This window comes from Meleagris gallopavo, chromosome 1 (assembly GCF_905368555.1).
Source record: "Meleagris gallopavo chromosome 1, MGAL_WU_HG_1.1, whole genome shotgun sequence".
In the NCBI taxonomy this organism is placed as follows: domain Eukaryota; kingdom Metazoa; phylum Chordata; class Aves; order Galliformes; family Phasianidae; genus Meleagris; species Meleagris gallopavo.
In genome coordinates this window covers 44725927-44748098 of record NC_139404.1, presented here as the reverse complement: position 1 = coordinate 44748098, position 22172 = coordinate 44725927, and the positions used below count along the sequence as shown (strand labels likewise).

At 37.8% G+C, this 22172-nt stretch overlaps 1 protein-coding gene across 10 annotated transcripts in view; it reads left to right on the top strand.

Annotated features, from left to right (window-relative positions):
- Positions 1–22172, top strand: part of NR2C1 (nuclear receptor subfamily 2 group C member 1) — a 52906-nt gene that overhangs the window by 20648 nt on the left and 10086 nt on the right. For 7 of the 10 annotated variants that reach the window (XR_014883164.1, XM_010709292.4, XM_010709283.4 and 4 more), the window contains 10 exons: positions 2813–3043; positions 6303–6384; positions 9314–9493; positions 9680–9827; positions 9909–9996; positions 11056–11240; positions 15304–15466; positions 16454–16575; positions 19673–19812; positions 20860–20997. Coding sequence is in view for 9 of the 10 variants with exons in the window: in XM_010709292.4 (XP_010707594.1) it covers positions 2813–3043; positions 6303–6384; positions 9314–9493; positions 9680–9827; positions 9909–9996; positions 11056–11240; positions 15304–15466; positions 16454–16575; positions 19673–19812; positions 20860–20997 (1477 nt within the window). In the remaining variant the exon portion in view is untranslated. The remainder of the gene's footprint in view (positions 1–2812; positions 3044–6302; positions 6385–9313; positions 9494–9679; positions 9828–9908; positions 9997–11055; positions 11241–15303; positions 15467–16453; positions 16576–19672; positions 19813–20859; positions 20998–22172) is intronic. The other 3 variants (XM_085223318.1, XM_085223313.1, XM_085223304.1) reach the window with 1 other exon arrangement.

Here is a 22172-nt window from a genome sequence, read left to right as displayed (position 1 = left end):
ACCTTGATGGCTGCAGGGCTGCTTCTCTCACATTTTCTCACTCCTCTCTCCCAGCTGCTGCAATGTGGCAGTTTTTCCCTTCCTTATATCTGCTCTCCCAGAGGCACACCCGGCATTTCTCCTGGCTCAACTCTGGCAGCAGTGGGTCCCTTTTGGAGCAGCTGGAGCTGGCTCTGATCTGACACGGGGCAGTGGTGGGCTCTGCTTACAGAGCCATTCCCTGCAGCACCCCGTTACCAAATCCTTGCCACCTAAAGCCAACACATAGAAGAGTTGGATGTCATGTTATTAAATTTTCAAATCCCTGTTTTTTTTTAAGCTAGTGCTCTGTGTTTCAACATGTTTTTGATTATTGCTAGAACAGTAACAGGATTATTGCAATATTTAATTTATTGAAATTATATTCAAACAAAAGTCAAAATACATTAACAGGCAAGGCAATGAAGGAAAAGAAAAAAAATTACTACCTTAACATCAGGACTCTTAAATGAAATAGACACAAGAAATACATTTTTAAACAGTCAGTCCTGAGCTATTATATTCCTGCTTTATAGCACGATCTCTTTGGCAACACTGAGTTTCACATTATTAAGAAACATAATGTGTTGTCTTTGGGGCCAGGTGGATTTCCCTGAGAAGTGGTTTTCTTTTCTCCTCTGATTATTTTCTCTTACCTCAACATTTAAAGTACCTGAATTCAGGCTATTATAAGGTTGTTATACTTTGAGTTGTTCCATTTTCTAAGTCCCATTGAGATTCAGGTGGAGTTTTTGCAGGCATCTGACTGTAAGAATTCTGCTGCAGACAAACTGCTCTTAATTATTTAAACTGCTGTCTGTTACATCTATCAGTTGTCACACCTGGAGAGTACAGAAAGCTTGTGTGCAGATTGAATAGCTCAGTATAGATACTTGCATAACAATGTATCCACTGTGTCATGCAGTGGAAACTATGTGGGCATCCCCCTTGAATTCCAGGAAGCAATTTGAAGAATTAAAAATGTTCAGCAGCAGTGAAGTGAACAATGTGAAGTAGAAATGGCTCTTCTGCTGTATTTATCCACAAATACATAACAATTGTAAAAATAAGAGGCTGGACTATAAGCTGTAAATCAGATAATTCAGCTCATATATATATGATAAATTCAACCTGAGCTTGGAATATGTTGTTTTTTAATATACTTTGTGTAAACCTAACTAGATAAAGTGTATGCTTCTCTGTTTTCATGTTTACTTTTGCACTTTGAAATTTTGATAGTGAAGCAGATCTTCAATATGAGTACCTTTTAAAGAGCAGGTCTAGATATTCAAGAAAGAGCACAGTGTTCTGTGTTTGACTTTGTACATGCTTGCACCCAGTTGAGGATTACATGCACTGGATTTCTCTTGATCCCAATGGAGTAGAGGTGTTCGGAGGTGGGGATGGAAAATTGGGTAATTTATTCAGTAATATTCTGGGTGATAGTCAGAAATTACATGAGAAATAAAGATTATGAAATGAAAAATGGAACGTGAGGAATAAGTTAAGGAAAGAAAGGAACTGAAAGGGTAAGGAAGTTTACCTTTTAAGGAATCAGAAAGGAACTGAAAGAGGAAATAAAGGACTGCTGTAGTCATTTTGTGGCCCAGAATGTGTGGATGTCTTTGAAAACCGAATGGAAAACCCTTTATTCATCATATTAGTAACTGCTGTGGGGTTTGTGTCCTGCCATGCTACCCTCAACCCCAATCTCGTGACAGCTCTAATTCTTGTTTTATATTTTTAGCCCTTGGAATTTTATAATTTTAGCCTAAATAAGTTCTTTGCAAATTAAAAAAGAAGTTGGACACCTAGAAGTGTTATTAGCAAATTTGATTGAGTTAAAAAATAGTTTGCAGCAAACAGTCACTGCAGAACGATTCTCCTTAATGTCTATACTAAGCCAGGCACTCTGACATGAAGGCTTTTGGAGAGAAAGGCAAGAAGTGATAAAAGTGAGTTTTGTAATGGAACATATATGGATTATTTTATCCAAGGATTATAATCTTAAAACAAATTTTGCTAAAAATGGGGGCTTACTGGAGAGTTCTTTAATAAAAGTCTGCTATGTTTGTGTTTGAAAATAGGAAAGACGGAAAAGAAAAACCCAAACCAAAACCCAGCAGCCTGTAGGTTTGTTCTTGATTAAGAAATGACACATGAAAATTAGTTTATTGGTTTAAAAAAAAAGAAAAAAGTGTCCGGGAAAGAGATTCTGTTTTACTTGCATATTTTTATTTAGGAACATATATGTAAAAAAAAAAACAGAGCAAAAACCCTGAAGCATAAATTGTTTATAAAGATGCAACAAGATTCTTTTGCTGTTTGATACTTTTCTTTTTTCACTTTGAAGGGTACAGTTGGTGCTGAAGGGTGTTTCTTGTGAAGCACCCCAATATGGAAGGTGCTAAGGGCTGTGCATGGCATGCAGTGAGTCCAAGAGTTGAGATTTCTCAGAAGCTTGTGGGTCTTAGGGCTGAGTTACACACACCTCAATTTCTGGATGCTGTAATTGTCAGCAGATTTGGCAGTATTGTAAAAGCATTGGCCATTTATAAAACTTGGATTTTAATTCAGGTTTTGATTTCAAACGTAAGCGTGACTTGAGTGCATTTAAAAGCAAGTGAAAATCCAAGATTTTGCCTGAGTTTTTGTAACTCTTGTGTGACAGAGGGGAAGACAGTCCTGCTTCACAAATGTTAAGGGCAAAATTCCAGTTTTCTTCAAGTGCCCAGGCTGGGCCCCAAAGGTGATCTTAAATTACCATAACAATTTGAGATAAATGTATTATTAGATTGTCACAGATCAGCAGACGGGCCAGAAGATTCAGATTGTTACAGCACTTGATCAGAGCTCAGCAGGCAAGCAGTTCATCCTAACAAATCATGATGGCTCTACCCCAAGCAAGGTGATCCTTGCCAGACAAGATTCCACTCCAGGAAAAGTTATCCTAGCAACTCCAGATGCTGCAGGTGTCAACCAACTGTTTTTTGCATCCCCTGATATATCTGCACAACACATCCAGGTAGATAATCCACTTTATTTCATAATTTTGGTTCAAATGGAATAAGAAGAGATGTTTTATTTCCAAATATGTATGTCTGGGTTCTCCTTTTTTGAGGTTTTTATATTTTTTTTAATGCTCTACTTTTCCTTGCATTAGGAGTTAGCATCGCTACTTAGAAATTACAAGGAAAACAAATTTTTTTGGTAAACGTACTGCTTTAAAAATATATATCCTGGCATGTGAGATTAGAAAGAATACTGTTACTTTTATTGTCATTTCCAGCTGTACCAACAGTCCTTTTTTACTGCTGCTTCATTGACTCTCCCTCTATATTCACATATTGAAAAAACAATCTTTTCATCCTTGTCTTCATCACTTGACATTTCCTTCTACTTGTTTTCCTTTTCATATGCCATTGTTCATACACTGTCCACTGCTGTGAGAATTGTATTCCAAGGCAGTTTCTCAGACAATGATTAGGGAAGATCGTTACTCAGCGGCAGTGGGAAAGCAGCACTAGTGATTCTGCATTTACAAAACCCAAAATGGTTTGAGGTTGTCAGTAGTCAGGGTTGTGTCTTCCTAAACAGATCCACGGTGCTCTTTACTCCTGCACACACTGTATGTGCTGCTTCCTTAGTCTTCATACTCCAGCTTTCAAGTCTTCTGCCCCATATCCCCAGCTGAGCAGTGTGCAATGGCACTGATTCCAAGGGTGTGAAGACTATGCACAGAAGACCTGGGAGATGTGAGCTCCTTCTGCATGAAGTGGGGTATTACTGCACTTCAGCTAACACATAGTTATTGCATGTTGATTTATCCATGTACATTTATTGTGATGGTAGAATACATTGGTGTGGCTGTCCAGGTGACAGGAGGGTAGCTGCCATCTCCTTAGTGCCATGTTTTACACCTGTACAGTGGCCAGAAACGGGTGCTTAAGTAAGTGTTAAAAACTGTGAAAGAAAATAATGATCCTTCTGAGCATATCCTTTCCCTTCCATTAATTGATAATTTAGAAGGACCTCCTGACCTGGAGATTGCAGTGAGGCCTTCTCTGATAACTGCCACTAAAGTTAATGACTTCTTTGTTATTTCTAAGAGACCATTCTAACAGACCGTTTGTGTCTTGGTCTGTATAATAGCCTATGGCAATAAAACTAAAAAAAGTAAAAAGATTCTATTGCTTTTATAAATCACTGTCACAGCTCCTTCAAGTAATCTCTTTTCCCAAAGGAAGAATCCCGATCTTTTACTTTACTGCTTTTCTGGGAGCCAGTCCACAGCTCCGATTCGCATGTTGCACGTGTTGTGCAAGCAGTAGCAAAAAGCAATTCAGTTGAAATTTCAGCCTGTGTCTTTGTGTTTTAGGTAAACTTCAACAAAACCTTAAAATAGTAGGGTATGATCTGATGTAATCCTCAGAAGAAAGTTATTTTCAAAGAGAATTTAAAAGATGAGAAGTGTGCTACCCTTGTATAAAGGCTGAGGTATTGAGGGGCAGTCTGGATAAAAAATTAAAAGCTGTAGTTTTGATTGTACATTTTGGGCAACGTAGGAGGGTCTGAGAAACAACAGGATGTGCTTTCACTTCAGTTAGATTGTTCTATTGTCAGCTAGTATATAGTTGCAGAGATTGTATTTCACTGACTTTCAGTGAGGATAAAAAATAGTGCCATTAATGTGCTTTTCAACTCCATATTCTTTCGGCTCTTCAATGCTTTCTGTCCTAAACAGTCTTTCATCTGCAGTTTTGTTTTTGCCTTTCACTTCATTCTTCTTATTTCATGACCTTCACTTGAAATACTCATTCATTTGCTATGCAGAAAATCTCTTCTTTATTGCATCTTATCTTTACATTGACACTTTGCAAGGCTCTTTCTCCCATCATCTGTTCCACCCTCAGTGGCTCTTCATCTCAGTAAACAAGTTTATTCTACATGTTTAAAGTCAGTTGGTGAGTTCTGTGTGTCTGGGATTTTTATCTCCTCCTGTGCCAAATTCTGTAGTCCTTCCTTACATGGAACTCACAGCTTCAGGGCAGCAGGTTTCATCTATGGAAGGACTTAAAGTTTGTTTACTTATTTTATTTAAGGTCATGAATGTGTGTAACAATGGGAATTAGAACAAAACGAAAGGTTAACATTCTTTTAACTTGCCATGATTATTTTTCTTAGGAAGATGTTATGTTGAGAGAAAAACATAATAGGTGAATTTCTGAGACAGCGTTATTAATAAAGGCTAACTAGAAAGAGAGAGACTTGTTAAACATTTCCTTATATAAGCCTATGCTGTTTCCCAAATGAGTGATTTCTTAATTTTCTCTTTGGAAGATGAGGTACCTTCTCTTCCAGAAGGTTACCCTTCTTGTTGTCAGAGGTCTTGTCTTGAATAAGCGCAGAGAGAATGAGGGTGTCAGACTTCTCATTAAGATGCCGTAGAAGTTAGAAACTCATAACATTTCTGAATTATATCACTTTTTAATTGGAAGAATGTGCTGTTTTCCACTTCATGTTATTGTCAAGATGATATTTGCTTGCTGCTTCTTGTTGTGATCCTTCGGATTCCTTTTTTGCATTGGTCATTTTTCTGTGCTTTGTTTATCTCATTGAGATGGATCTTTTTAAGGTCAAATGGAAGACCACAGTGTCTGCCCTGTAGTGCTGTGGTTCTGATGTGCTTAATGACGCTTTTCAGGTGCCAGAGAGAAATGAGTAAGACATGAATGTAGTCATAATGTCAAACTGTTACTGAAAACCAAAGCATGCACCATTTGGTAATTCATGGCACTGTTTAGAATTCATTTTCTATCGGCCCACCATCTCCGTCTATTATTAAAAAAAAAAGAATTGACAAATCAGAATGTAGAAATAACAGCCTCTACATAGCAGTCATCATTTACATTCAAAAAATAATTTACACTCATTAGAATGTACATACAGAATTCAACAAAAGGTTTGTATTCAACAAAACGAGTACGCAGAGAATAAATGTTTTTGAAAATGTCAGCCCGTTTTCCAGAGGTAATATTTAAATAAATCTTGAATTCTTTTTGGAAACATTACAGGTAAAACTTTGGTTCCATCCACTGGGAGCACAGTGCATGGCAGGTAGCTCTGCTCCTTTGTGTCTATGAAGGCTGTAAAACGTAGTCAAGAAAACCTCATAATTTGTTGATTTGGTCCCTTATCTTAGAAGAAATCACAAAGGTGATTTACTGTAATATTTCTTGATGGTGAGAAAAATAAAAATGACATTATTTTCTACTTTCTTTCAGATTTTAACAGACAACTCTCCCAATGAGCAGGCCCTAAATAAAGTGTTTGATCTGTGTGTTGTGTGTGGAGACAAAGCATCAGGTATTTCACTTCCTTTTTTTTAATAAGGTAGTGCAACTTTATAACAACAGTTTAAAGTTCTTCTTAAGGGATATAGCAGTTTGCATACACATAAATAGATGTATGTACATGCACAGAAAAGATAGACTGCCTTTTTCAGCAGAGAATTAAACTAAATGTTTCTTTAATGTCTGTGGGTGGGACTTGTTTACTTCTATTTTACTTCAGAAATTCAGTATGTTTTCTACCAGATAATTTTTGCCTTTTTTTCCTTAGGCTAATACGTTTTATTTTGTATTGTAAAAATTGGCTGAAAAAATGACTTAGGTGACTTGCTGTTAAGAGCTTTTTGTTACTTAAAAGGAGATCATGCAGTGAAGTGTGTTATTGTTGTCAAGTCAGAAACAGGTGAGAAACCTTTTAATTATTTAAAATATGAAACCAACAGGTAAAGAAGACATTGTAGGTATGTGAAAAGAAGTGCTAACGTGAGATTTCTGTGGGACAGCTCATTATTTGAAGAACCACTCTTAGAACTGCAAAAATGCATTATAGTTCCAGTTAAAAATGAACAGTGTATTCACTGGCAAAATAGAGTGCTAAGGTAGGAAAAATGTTTCATGCACTAAATTTTGCATAATGATAACAAGAGATTGGAAGGAAGTGTGGTGGGAGTTCTGTACTGAAGAACTCTGATGCTTTTCCAGCTGTCTCCCACATTCCTCTTGCATGTGTGCCTGCCACCAGGTATTTCAAATCTGTCAGAGCTGAAATTACTGAGAGGGTAGAAGAGAGCTGAAATTACTTCTCTTGGAAGGGAGAGCTGAAAGCTCCTTTCTTTTTTCACTTGGTAACGCAGTGTAAGAGAAATGAGATGTTAACTTGGCTCTTTACTTATTTAGCTACAATTAGACTATGTAGGGAAAATGATTGCTCCCTCAGAACATTCTTATGCTTTATCTGGTTGAAATCTGTGTGATGATCCTCCAGCAATAATATTGAAATGTGATAACTGCAATTAAATACTTCCTTTTGGGAAGCAATGGGAATGGAGGGCAGGGAAGGGAAGTAGATAACATTAGGATTTCATCATGAAAGCCAGTAGGATGTAGCAGAAACTGCTCAAAAAGAAAACAATCTTCCTACTGAAACCAAATTTAGCTTAAAATTGTAGCTCCTCTAAACGTATGTCAGATTTCACCCTTCACAAAATAAATTTCTGCCAAATATAGGGTGTAAGATGATAAGGTAAACGTAAGATCTAGCTGGTGTGCTCCAACTGGGAGAGCTCCTATGGATCCCCAGCACAGGGCTGGAGTATACCATGAGAGTGAGCCCAGGAGCAGTTTATTCTGGCCTGACCCATATATACTGAGCCCTGGTAGTAAATTTAGGCAGAGCCATGATTTCCTGAGCAGCTGTAGGTGCTTCCTACGTGGTAAGAGCTGTTACACAAACTGCTCTGCAGACACCTCCAAACTGAGTGCAAGAAGCTGCATCAAAGAGCAGGTGAAGAAAGAAGGGGACAGACTGTTCAGCAGGGTCTGTTGCGATAGGATGAGGGGGAATGGTTTCAAACTAAAAGAGGGGAGATTTAGATTGGAGATAAGGAAAAAGGTTTTTTATTGTAATGGTGGTGAGGCACTGGCACAGGTTGCCCACAGAGGTGGTGGATGCCCCATCCCTGGAGAAATCCAAGGTCAGGTTGGAGGGGTTCTGAGCACCCTGGTCAGCTGTAGGTGTCCCTGCTCATTGCAGGGCAGTTGGACTGGGTGACCTTTAAGGGTTCCTTCAATTTCAAATGCAAAGCCCAGGTGCTTTGCAGGATGGATATTATGAATATGGGTACATGTGAAAATTTACTCACCAGCCCAGCTGCTATTAAAATGTTACACTTAGTGATATTTTACGTATGATGCTTTGTAAATTTCATACTTAGTCCATGTTAATACGGTTCTGATAAAGGAATCTAGAAAACCTAGAAACCAGAATTTCTGGAAATTTCAGGCAGAAAAAAGTTTGAGAGGAATGAGGAAAGAATGTAAAAATATATTTTCCCTTAAATTAGTTCATATTTGAAATGTATTTCTGTAACATGCCCTACACAGGTCAAAGAACAGCCTTGATGCCTCCACAGTATGTATTTTGAGCGTTCGTAGGTGATTTTGGTTTAATTTTTTTCTTCAGGATCATAGGATTGTCACTGTTGGAATTATCAAGAATGCCTTAATCAGAACTTGAGCTTTTCAGTTTTTAGTATTTAGTATTTGTGCTATGGAAGAATCAAAGCAATTTACTTATGAAAAACAGTTAAACTCAACTTTCTGTAGTACATCCTAGCAGTGTTAGTATGCTAGTATTATAAATTAGAAAATTCACTACAGATTTTTTTTAAAATTTGATCTAGCTCCATTAATTTATTACTCTCATTCTAGAGTTTTTACTGAAAGAACTACTGATGTAACATGGACTGTTAGGAAAGTGAAAGGTGAAAGCAGAGCTTTGGAATTGTCACTTACTGCTGACAAATATGATGTTTGCAGATTCCATATTTCCATTAGCTATAATGCATAAAATCTATACAGCTGAATTTGTAATGAGCAATAGCAGGACTGGACTCCAGGGGCATTAAAAAAAATGGAAAAGAATGTATAAATTCAGAGTTTATTCTGTGTCGTTGCTAACTTGTTCTCTTAGTTTTTTAACACTGCTGTCAGGAGGTTCAGCAAGAACTTCATAAGCAACTTGGTTACTTGTCCTTTTGAGATATGTATCCTGGTGAAGTGCTTTGAGCTAGAAATACATTTCACTTGTATTTTTGTTGTTCTGTATCCATGTGATTTAAGGTCTGTAACCTATGGAGGAAAAACGAGAGAAAAGAAAATGTCTAAAGAAGAAGAGATGGTACGGTGTAAAATTAACGTCATAATTTATGTTATTCCGAAACCAGGACGTCACTATGGAGCAGTAACTTGTGAGGGTTGCAAAGGATTCTTTAAAAGGAGTATACGGAAGAATTTGGTGTATTCGTGCCGAGGAACAAAGGACTGTGTCATTAACAAACACCACCGGAATCGCTGTCAGTACTGCCGGCTGCAGCGATGCATCGCCTTCGGAATGAAACAAGACTGTAAGTCTGGAAAAATACACATAATTTCAGCTGGTTGGTTGGCTAGGTTGTGTTTTTCCGAGTTATAACTATAAACACTCAAAATTGTTATTAAAATTGAAGATTAAGTAAAAAGGACCAAAATAAGGAACATTTCTTAGACTGTGATTTGTGATGTGACTTACTAGTTGTGTGCTGTTTTATTAGCTGTGCAGTGTGAGAGGAAACCTATTGAAGTGTCAAGAGAAAAGTCTTCAAACTGTGCAGCTTCTACAGAAAAGATCTACATTCGGAAAGATCTTCGCAGCCCATTGGCTGCAACTCCAACTTTTGTAACAGACAATGAAACAGCAAGGTAAGTGCATTCTACTGTAGACAAGCTACCTCTGTTTCTTGAAATCACCCCAGAACTGACATGCGTGCTATTTTGTGCCAGGTCAACAGGTCTGTTGGAATCAGGAATGTTCGTTAACATTCAGTCTGGAATTAAAAGCGAGCCTACAGTGCTGATGACTCCAGATAAGGTATATGATGACGTGACTGATGTATGAAGTGCTTTTGGTTTGATTGTTATATAATAGTGTGCGTAGGGATGGAAGGTTGTTCTGTTTTGCTGTTGATAAATTCAGTTTTTAAAACATTGCCCAGTGTTGCTGATGTCTCTCTTCAGAAGAATGCTGTTAGCCCTTCATAGAAAGAATGTGAAAAGCTCTGCAAAGCAAATGCCTCCCTCCTTTCAGACAGCTTTAAGGGCAGCTCTATTTTTCTTTGTATTTGGCAATTCTGACACTTAGAGGTTTTTTGATTCGAATAGAGTAAGGCATTTGCAAAATCTCACATGGCTCTGGCATTATCACAGTGCATTTCAAAAATATTGTTAGTTTTTTCCCCCTATATTGTTTTTCTTCTTCTTCTCTTTTTTTCCCAAAGCTAATGAGAGCTGTCTCAGTAGTGATCTTTTTTCTAATGTATCTCTGAGCTGGCTTTCCTTTGTTTCCATTGTGTTATGGGTACCGATCCACTAAAGTGATGTGATAATGGCCCTACATATGCACAGTAGGAAGTTTTTGTATTTTTCTAGCCAATATTAAATCGCCTCATACTGTTTTTGTGCATTTTGCCTCCTTCTGTCTTCAAAATTTTACTACTTTCTTGTTTATGTGAAGAAGGAAAGAAGATGGTAAAAAATATAATCTAGTGCAGTCTTATAATCCCAATGATGGACTAGTGAGCGGAGATGCTAAAATTTCTCCCTGTAGCTTGCATCTATAGCATTCTTTCTGAAAGCAGTAGATAGTTGTTACTTGTAAAACCAAATGTCTAAATATTTCATATTTTAGAAGCAGTGCGGTGTCTAGCTGCTGCATGATGGTTACACATTTATTGAAAGTAATAATAATAAAAATAAAATAATAATTAAAAAATAATAAAAATAATAAAATAATAAAAATAAAATAAAAATAAAATAATAATAATAACAGGTCTATTCTCAAGCACAGTTCTTCATTAGTGTATAAGAGTTCTTCTGTTTCAAGTTATCTACTGCCAATAAGAAACAATTAAAAGCTGTATTTTTCTCTTAGGTCGAAGCTTGTCAGGGAGACTTAAGTACCCTGGCAAATGTGGTGACATCTTTAGCAAACCTCAGTAAATCCAAAGATCTGTCACAAAGCAGTACAGAGCTGTCTATGATTGAGAGTTTAAGTAATGGAGATGGATCCTTACCTGAACTTCAGCAAGAAGAACAAGGAAGTAGTGATGTTACAAGGTAAAGCGTGTTCCACTTGTAATGTTACCCTTCTCAAGAATATCTCTGTCAGTTCAGAGATAATTAATTAAATTATCATGGTTTAGGTGATTTGCCTGCATCAGAAATAATAGTAACAGCACGAACTCATGTTAAGGTTCAGTCTTGTAAGATTCTCCCAAAGGGAATCATAAGAAAGTTCAGTTAGAGACAGAAAATACTTCTAGTTGTTTGTTCAGTTTGGATATTAGGCAAAGGCTCTTCAGCAGAAGGTGGAAGGCATGGCACAGGTTCCCCAGGGCAGTGGGCACAGCTTCAAGCTGCTGGAGTTCAAGAAGCGTTTGGACAATACTCTCAGACACAGTCTGATTTTGGGTGGTCCTGTGTGGAGCCAGGAGTCGGACTCGATGATCCTTGTGGGTCCCTTCCAACTCAGGAGATTCTGTGATTCTGTGAATTTCAACTTAAATCTTTCAGCTGATGTTAAGGAGGACCAAAAGGTAAGAATAAGATGTGTTCAATTTTTGTACTGCATTCTTAGTATTAAGGGAAACTGTTTCTTGAAGATCTCATCTGTAAGTAGTTTATTACTTATAAATGTTAATTGCCTTAAAAGCTCGAAAAGCATTTTATTTGGAGGCAGGAAAACTCCAAAATACATGGTTTTCCTTATAGTCCAGTCACCTACTCAGTGTAATGTCAAGCAGAGCACATTTGTTCTGCTCCTTTCTTCATACGTGCTGCTTGTAAAGTTGATGTGACCTGTATTATAGCTGTTGGTCTGGACCTTTGCTGTGTTCTCCTAGTTAAGTAATATGCAGTGTAAGGAGTACAATTATGCTGTGCTGATGAACATCAAATGGCTGTTCATAAAGGTGCAATTAATAGTAAGGTTGCATGATAAGCTTTCATTTCTTTGTTTTCAGGTGCTTGCTTTTGTTCAGCTTTAAAAATCCATCTGTGAAAAGCCATCGAGTTCCCTCAGCCAGAGTGTGACAGAGCTCTGACTCAGTGTAGGCATGCCCTTATCTAGTGGGTAACTTCACAGATTTCCGGTGGGGACTTTCAGTTCAAATACTCCTGTAAAAGGGAAGTTGTTACCCAAGCAGAAAGTACATTTTTAATCAAATCTTTGATTTCCTTGCCAGGCCTTGTGCCAGCTTGATGTTAGTGACACAGATGTGTACTGACAAAAATGAGTTCATGGGATTTCAAAAAACAGGTTTTATCTATCAGCATTTTGCATGCATTCTGTTATATTCCCTTGCCTGCAGATACAGTAGTTAAGCTTTCAGTTTTGCTGGCGCAAATTTAGTGTATAACTTTGTTTCAGGTATTCTGCTGCTTTTATGTTATAATGTTGCATGCTTTGTCCTCTGATGGCTTCATTGGCGATGTTTGAATTTTACAGCTAATCAGAAGGCCTGTCACTTGTCTGTGACTGAGCTCAAGAAAAGAGAACCACAGTTGTTTCTAAACAAATCTGTGTCAAAACCACGGATTTTAACACTGATTGTACCTTTTTTTGTTACTTAGTGAGCCTTGTTTCTGTAACTTCAAGGCAAGCTGTAGTCTGGATCCTCTTTTCCTTAGTGTTTTATATTGCAGCCGTTGTTCATTTTGAAGCATAGCATATGAAGGGGAACCCACAGCATGAAACTGTTGGGAAACAACTTCTGCAGGCTTTCTTCTGCAAATTTAGGAGGAAGGAAGGAGAGGACTCTTTGAAAGCAGACTTTCAAGAATAACTTGGAAGAAATGTAAATGGACAGATGTGGTTACAGAGTGTACAAGCCCAACACATTCAAAAAGGATTGTTTAACCTAAACTAGAATAATATGTAGACACATAATGCTACCTAGTGGGGAGATCTTGTTCCTGGCTTACATTTCTGTTCCTGCTACATGCGAGAGCTCTGAAGAGATCCTCTTTTTCTTAAGCAGCTGCCACAGAGCTGCTGGTTTTTCCTATTATACCCAAGAGGGAGCCACACGAGACCTGAGACTCAGATTTCCTCACAGGAAACAGATGATGTAACTTCAGAGCTTACCCATGAGTGTCTTCCCTTTATGCCCACCTTTGACATATTTGAGATGGATAGCTTCCCAGGTACATCTGTGGTGCCCACTTGGGCATGCTTCAGCCTCCCTTCTGTGCAGGGACCCAGAGGGTAGGACCCAAAACCATTCTAGCTCATTTACCATCACCTGAGACAGCATCAGCAGCTAAGTATTGTGTTGTTTCTTTGGATTGTAAATGGTTGTATTGAACACAGTAGGCATTTAGATTTTTTTAAATTATTTTTTAGTGTATTAATGAATGTAAATAGCAAAGGAGTATGGAAGAAGAGAAGGTAGGTAAAGTTCTACTTCAGAAATCAGGAATTTTGATTAGACATTAATTCAGTAATTTTAGATTCTGTGGCAAAAAAATATGCATTCAAATTGAGAATCATTTCCACACCTGTATGCATACCTGTAATCAGCTTTTGTAAAGCCCTTAGACGTCCGTGTGAGATTTTCTTGTGCCAGTGTTCAAATGATACTACTATCAGAGTATGTCATCTGCCTGTAGGCAGTAAACAGGGCTGTGTCTGTACACAGATCAGATTTGCTTCTCAGGTGTGTTTGTGCACAAATTGGATGTGTTATCAAGCAGGGAAATAAAGTCATACATCTGTTCTGACCTGGACAGGCCGGAGAAGTAGCCCATGAAAACCTAATGAGGTTCAATAAGGCCAAGTGCAGGGTGCTGCAGTTGGGTCAGGGCAATCCCAGGTATTTGTACAAACTAGTGGACGAGAAACTGGACATGAGCCATCAGTGTGCATTTGCAGCCCAGAAGGCCAACTGTGTTCTGGGCTGCATTAAAAAAGGGGTGTCCAGCAGGGAGAGGGAGGTGATTGTCCCCCTCTACTCAGCTCCTGTGAGGCTCCGTGTGGAGTACTGCGTCCAGGCCTGGGGTCCCCGGTACAGGAAGGACATGGAGCTCTTGGGACACGTCTAGAGGAGAACCACTAAGATGATCAGAGGGCTGGAGCACCTCTCCTATGAGGAAAGGTTGAGGGAACTGGGCTTGTTTAGCTTGGAAAAGAGAAAGTTCCGGGGATACCTCATTGTGGCCTTCCAGTACTTGAAGGGAGCTTATAATCAGGAGGGAAAACAGCTGTTTATGCGGGTGGATGGTAGTAGGATAAGAGAGAATGGTTTTAAACTGAGACAGGGGAGGTTTAGGTTAGATATCAGGAGGAAGTTTTTCACACAAAGGGTGGTGAGGCACTGACACGGGCAGCATAGAGAGGTTGTGGATGCCCCATCCCTGGAGGCATTCAAGGCCAGCCTGGATGTGGCTCTGGGCAGCCTGGTCTGGTGGTTGGCGACTCTGCACATAGCAGGGGGGTTGAAACTATTTGATCATTGTGGTCCTTTTCAACCCAGGCCATCTATGATTCTGTGATTCTCATTCTGACATCCACAAGTAATGTTAGCACTCATGCCTTGGTCTTCACAGAAATCACCACCCCATAACAAAGGATACTTAGAATGGTACCGAATGAATGTGAGTGCTTTCTCTCACGTATTTAGATGTTGTTTTCTCAAATTATGTTAAATAACCTAACTGTAACTGATTACTTTGAAGCTTATTTACCTTCTGCTTGTGCTTCTTAGAAGCAAAAATCTCCAAAATTTACACACGCAGTAGTTGTTTTTAACAGCAGTCTGATCTTTCTGTGCTTAAAATGCTCATGCCAGCACTCTCAGTAAACACTGTTTAAGAGATCTCAAAAGACAAACTGTGATTCAGCAGCACAATCAGTATGTCAAAACTGTGAATTTGTTGGCAACAAGTGTGAACAGGACCTGCTGCTAATTTTATTGCTTCAGAGATTGTATAACTTGGAGTTTTCAGTAATTTTACTTGGTTGAGTGTCAGTAAAAGTACATTACTGTCTTATATTTTCCATATCTGCTTATTTGAAACATACTTGTAACTACAGGTTACAGGTATGCAGGTTCCTCCTAAATTGAAACTATCTGTAAGGTGAAGTTTTCTTGTTTTCTTTTATTTTTTCTTGATCTTACAGGGCATTTGATACTCTTGCAAAAGCATTAAATCCTGCAGAGAGTGCAGCGTGCCAGAACTCTGAAAGTGTTGAGGCCAACGTGCAGCTTGGTGGTGGAGAAACAAGCATGAATATCGTTGAAATAGAGGGGCCGCTACTCAGTGATGCACATGTAGCATTCAGGGTACTTAATACTTTTTTATCGTTGGCTATTTCTAACCATTTTAACATCGTAAGACAAATTAATGATCTGATTAAGTCATCTTTTGAATTTCTCTGAAGGGTAGCTATTCAGGTATTGCCATTCATTGCTGATGAATGCAGGGCTTTTTGTTCGCTAGTTGGCTGTATGCTTGGGAGAATCGGCAGCTCTCCTCACCATTTCTTAGCACAGTTTATTTTATTGCCTCTTACCTTAAAAATACGATTTGCATTAAACTGAAGTTTTGTGAATGCCCCACTGAAGGTTGTAGATGCCCCGTCCCTGGAGGTGTTCAGGGCCAGGCTGGATGGGGCCCTAGGCACCCTGGTCTAGTATTAGACACTGAGGTTGGTGGCCCTGCGTGCAGCAAGGGGGTTGAAGCTGGATGATCCTTGGGGTCCCTCCCCACCCAAGCCATTCTATGATTCATATGATTCTATGATTAAACACATTTTGGTCTCTCATATTTCCAATGCAAATGTCAGTTTTGTTTTGTTTTAAATTCTGTTACAAACTGATTTCTGAGGATAAAATTTTGGGTCAAATCCCCCTTCAGATCTGCAAGTGAAAGTGGTGGTGTTGTTATGTTTGTATTTTCTACATACTTTGCTATATGTTCTAAGCTACTTTGTTCTAATTGCAGCTCTTCTTCTAAAGCTTCTATACATATTGTCTTAAATGTTTTATTTCAGGTTCTTCATCTCCTGGTGTTCCAGACATAAATCCTTATCTAAGTTAAGATTAAAAAATTTTTACTGTCTTGGTTGCTTTGTAGTCTCTTTAGGATATCACAATGTGGCTAGTAAGGAGCAAAAAAAGCATTTGTTCTATTTTATTTGGGGATTATCTCATGGTTATTGAAAAAAATGTTACTTTTTTCCCTTTAATCCCAGAAATGATTTTTCTTATTATGTTTCATACAGAGAAAGCAAAACAACTGACTTGCACTTTTTTTTTGTTTTGTGCCAGCTCACCATGCCTTCTCCTATGCCCGAATATCTTAACGTTCACTATATCTGTGAGACTGCCTCCAGGTTGCTTTTCCTGTCCATGCACTGGGCACGTTCCATTCCATCTTTCCAAGCTTTAGGGTAGGTGTTCAATTACTCTATTTGCTCATGTTAAGGTTACACGCTTTTTAATTTGTTATTTGCACTGCCATCTTTGAGGACTTTTTAATATATAAACCAGTTTAATAAAACTGTTGTATTGATCTTAAACACAAAGGTAAATTCACTCAATCAAAATGATTCCCAGCTTCACTTCAAATCAAATATTTGGTTGAGTTTGGAAGAAAAAAGGAGTAGATTCATATGATCAGATGCCTGCTCACTGTCCTTCTTTAATCAATTTTCAGTAAGTAGGACTTCCTATCATTTTTGAATAGCACTCCCTGAACTTAAGATGCATATCAGTCACCAAAGAGAAACTCCGTTCTGGAGCTCCAAAAATTGCTATCTTTATAGGTGTGTTAGTAATAATTTTGCATTTAATAAACAGTATGAACAACATGCTAAGTTAATCCTGAATGCTTGCTGAGCCTCAGTTTAGTTGCAGAGGATTTTCCAAAAAGCAAATGGTTGCTATAGCCAGAAAGTAATTGTTATTCTCTTTACAGTTCGTGCAACATTCTCTTTTTATAAGCAGAATTTGGTGTATCACTAAAAATTCTGAAGCTATATGTGGTACTACGTTGCTGATCATCTTGAAAAAAGATCCCAAAACAGCACAAGGAAAAGTGATTTTTATTACTTTCAGAAACCAAGATCAAGACTGTCATCCAATAAACTGGCTGTGTTACAATATGATACACATCTATCAGCCATGATACAAAGGAAGCACAAAATCATCTTGTAGATCGGGATATTCTATGTTCTTCTTTAGTTTAGTATCAAAATAGCATCTGATAGTGGTAACAAAGAGAATTCCTGTTTATAGTGAGGGATTGTCCCCTTTACCAGAAATCTTAGCAGAGCTTGGATGATCTGTATTTACTTAGGTGCTTAAGCCAAATCATTCTACATTGTTTAAAATATTGTATTGTGTATGACTGAAACTTCTGTTTTGAAGAGGAGTCAAGTTCTATAAAACTAAACAATGGCAAGAGAGGAAAGTGGGTAAACATGATACTTCAGTACAAATTGCTGCTGCAGAACCTGAAAATGCTTAGCAAATTAACAGGGTGAACTACATCACTACATATTTTCAGGTTTTTTTGTAACACAGATATTGCAAAGTGGTGTTGTAACGGCAAATAGGTTTTCTAAAAAATAAAAGGTACAAAAGATTGGTCTGTACAAAAAGATTTAACAGATAAATGAGCATAGAAAATCTGCTTTTTAAAAAAATTTATATTACTTCCCAGTATACTTGTCTGAATAAGCAAAAGGAGGAATAGGCTGCCACAACACCTGTGTTAATACTCACCTGAGTGCTAGTACTTGCAGAACTAGTCTATATCGTACGCAATAGTATTTAAAACACCATTTACCATTTTCCTTTTGAAGGGCTGAAAATCCTAACATTGTTTTTCAACTGGAGGTTAATTTGAAATTACTGATCCTTTTTAAAGTTCAGCACATTATGCACTGTATAATTCTAACTTTGAGAAGAGTGACTCACATTATAGATTTTAAAATGAAGGGAAATAGTAGTTGAAAGTAGTTGATGAGCCAAAGCAAAACCATAATAATTGTTCTGGGAGGAAGGTAGGTAATTGTATTGAAGAGGTTCCCTCCTCAAGCACTGGTTTCATTGGTCTGAGTGAGATAGCTGTCTTTGACATACTACTTTGGTTAATGGTATCAAGATATTGCTAAGCTCCTTTTCCCGCACAAGAATCTCAGTAGGAAACAGAAATTCCCATTGAAATGTCAAGCAAGCTGGTTGCAGCCACTTCGTGTTTTGAGGCTACTTGAGGCAGAACTAACTGATTAAACCTAAAGCATCCATAAAGTCATTTTAGATCATGCTTCGCTGTACATATGAGCCACATAGCAGCCAAGTAGTCGGTATGCACTATTTTCACTGTAGTTCAGCGCAGACCTTTTGGCAGGAGATGAAAGGGGATGTAACAAATACTTGTAGAGCCTGTATGATGTAGAGTATTCCTATCGTAAGAGGAATTGGATCATAGGAAAAATACTGCCGTAGATAAGCTCTTTGTATCCTACACAGGACAAGCCCGTATTTATCTGTCATTTGGCATATCACTAGTATTGCAGTAAATCGTAAGAAATCTTCTTGAAGACTATGTTACCATTCTTGAAAATTCCATTCCATTGTATTTTTATAATTAAAATCCTAGCTTTAATAAGCTTTTCTTCTTTGATAAGTCTTGTGCTTCTCTTAACTTTTCATTATTTATATTTACTGGCCAAAACTGTGAAACATGGTACCTGAATTTGACTCCTCACTGGTAGGATTTCCTTTTTAATGTACTGAGCTCTTGTTAAGCTCAGTAGCTTAACAAGTAAGGCTGGAGATGCTTGCATTACTGAAAGTTAGGTAGCTGATACAGAACTGCCTGAATTAATGGATCCAATTTCAAGCTTCAATATTTGATTTAAAAAAAAAATATTGACTACTGTGACACTTAAATTGAAAACTAATTCTTACCACAAACAAATCCTCATGATTTGTCTTTATACTTTGAAGTCTTTTTATTATCTGTTTCCAAATGTGAAACGGAGACAGAAAGTTTCAGTCAGGAAGCTCAGAAACTTGATCTCTCACGTTCTGTTTCACCAACCTGCAAGATTCCACGTTTCAAAAATGTAAAATAAGACTTTTGAGTCTATTCTACATCCACAATGCAGGAAGAATGCAAACTGTTTTTACTGAAGCATGTAAACGTTACTTAAAATTAGTGTAAATCCTAAGAAAGTGAGCATGATGGAAATGATGCAGTACACCTAAACAGCTGTCATTTACTGTAACGTCAGCTTGCTTTTGTGTTAAGATCAGACATTCAAGCAACAGTGATTCTGTTACAAACGTCACTTAAAATAGGCAGTTTAATCCTAGCATGCAAACAGCAATGTTTTTGATACAGGACTTCATTTTGGTACTGGCTGCAGTGGTTGAATCAGATCAGTGTTTTATGAAGTGTTCTTCAAATTGAAAAACTGTGTAAGAGCAAGTGAGTGACTTCATTAAGTGCAATTATTGTGTTTTTCAATTTAATAGACAGGATAACAGCATATCATTAGTAAAAGCCTGCTGGAACGAACTTTTTACGCTTGGTCTTGCACAGTGCTCTCAGGTCATGAATGTGGCGACTATATTGGCTGCGTTTGTTAATCACCTTCACGACAGCTTACAGCAAGGTAAGGTGCTGACTGAGCACATCTGCAGACTTAGGAAATTCATGGGTTTGGAGAGTTGAAGTGAGCAGAAGCTCATCACTTACCTATCAGTAGTTAATGAAAATCTACCATTCGTGGAAGTTAACAGTTGAAACAAAATAATGAAAACACAATGTGGTTTTTTAAATCATTATAACTATGTGTGATATCTGATAGCATTCTGTAGTTCTGTTAGGATACATCACTCAAAATAGGAGTCTTTCAGGCAACGCCAACTTTAAGCACACAGGGGTACTGTGAATATGATTCCTCTCTGCCTAGGATGTGAAGGAGGACCCAGCTGTCCCTGCTATTTGTAGCTGTGAAACAGCAGCCAAACGCCTCCTTTGTGATATAACCCCTTTAGATAATTTGGCTTATGTATACGTGTAGGTTGCTCTGAAAGTAATACCTCCTATTTATTTTGCATGGAAACTACAGCAGATACACAGAGCACAATGAAGTTGTTAGACAGAGCAAATGCTCAGCTACAAGGCTCTGTTTTTCAACACAGTCATCACCATTAGCTGCACATTTTTGCCAGAGATGAACAAAAGCCTGCGTGCTGCACTTGTAAGCAGTCTGCATGGCTGTCCAGGACGTGGCTTGTCTGTCATGTTGCTGTTAGCACTGCTGAAATGCATCACCTCACTATGCTCACATCCTCTAAAGGAACTCATGCAAATGTACACTGACCTACTCCATCGATGAATTAAGTACAGCACCCGACTCTTAGATGTATAGCATAGATCTGCAATAGCATGGTATTGTTCTTTACTTACAAGTAACCTTTTCTTCCCTTTTTCATTCTGAGCTGTAGTCCACCTCTGATTATAGGAAACTTTAAGTGGCAGGAATTGTTGGTGTAAAGATAATTCAGTTCTAGTGTGTAGAGTTTGTAGGTGGCATAGATTTTCTGCTGTTTGAATGTACTTTAAGTGGTGAATGTTTTTAGAATTCCAACATAACTACACTTCTGCATGCCTGTTGACTTTGGAGTTTTTGTATTTTGTGTGTGTGTTAACTCAGATAAGCTGCCAACAGACAGAGGAAAGCTAGTAATGGAGCACATCTTCAAACTGCAAGAGTTCTGTAACAGTATGGTGAAGCTTTGCCTAGATGGATATGAATATGCATATTTGAAAGCAATTGTACTCTTCAGTCCTGGTATGTAATCATTCTTAATGTAAAACTTTATTCTTTTTCTGTGACTATGGAGACTTGAGTGGTCAAAAGTTGGCTTAAAAATCCATATCTAAAATCTTCTGTCTTCCACAAAGGCATATTTTAGGTAAGTTTTTTTTTTTCCCCGTGTCCTTTTAAGGGCCTATAGAGGAAGGAAAAAGAGATGGAACTGCTTTAGAAAATAAGGAAGTGACATCAGATAAGTAAGCTGTGTGGGAACTAGGATGAGCCTGCTCATCAAGTCTTTGGTTTTGAAAGTCAGGGCTTTACTAAGTACCGGACAAGATTCATAAGGTCACAAAGAAGTATCTGTATGTATGTTATTTTTGCCATATAATTTCTGTTTCATTAGATGCTGCTGCTGTTACCTCTAGAATCTCTGCATCCCTTGTTGAGGAACCTGGGAAGGTGTAATGAATGAGACAGGACTGTAGGAAGAAGAGGGTTTCTCTTTTAATGAAAATAGTTGGGTGATGATGATGCTTTTGCCTCTGCTATCTATTTATTACTTTTGAATGTATTCTCTATTCTGGGTTACTACTTCTGAGGCCCTGGAGTTTAATTTTCAGAAGTATTGTTCCTGTGCTTCCTGCTGAGGTGAATCCAAGTTATGCTTTTAATATATGACAATCTTTCCAAGCCTTGATTCTTGCATATAAAATCACAGTAACATATCCCCTCACTTCACATGAGTATTATGAACATGAATATTAAACATAGCATTTCCTTTTATTTCTGTTTTCTGGTCAGTATTTGCGTAATGTACTGAAAATAAAGTTAACTGGCTATTCATTAGGCAGTGGTGCTAAAATGAAATAATGACTATTTTTTCTTTCTGAGTGATCAGTCCACACTATGGAGGAATAAAGGTTTTCTGGTTAAGACAGAAAAGGACTGAGTAGATTCCATGACAAATATAGGCAGACTGGAGAAAATGACAAAACTAAATTTTTTTATCTGAAAATTGCAGAATTAACTTTTCAGTAAATGCATTCAGATATTCTGTCTTTATGCTGCAGGTCTTAGATTTCATTCAGAATTTACGAATTTAATATAAAAACAAGTATATTTTGATTTTTAAAAAAAAAAGTAAACCTTAAGTATTTTTTGTATCACCAGGAATTTTTCACTGTTAGATTTAGCAGGTAAATACAGAG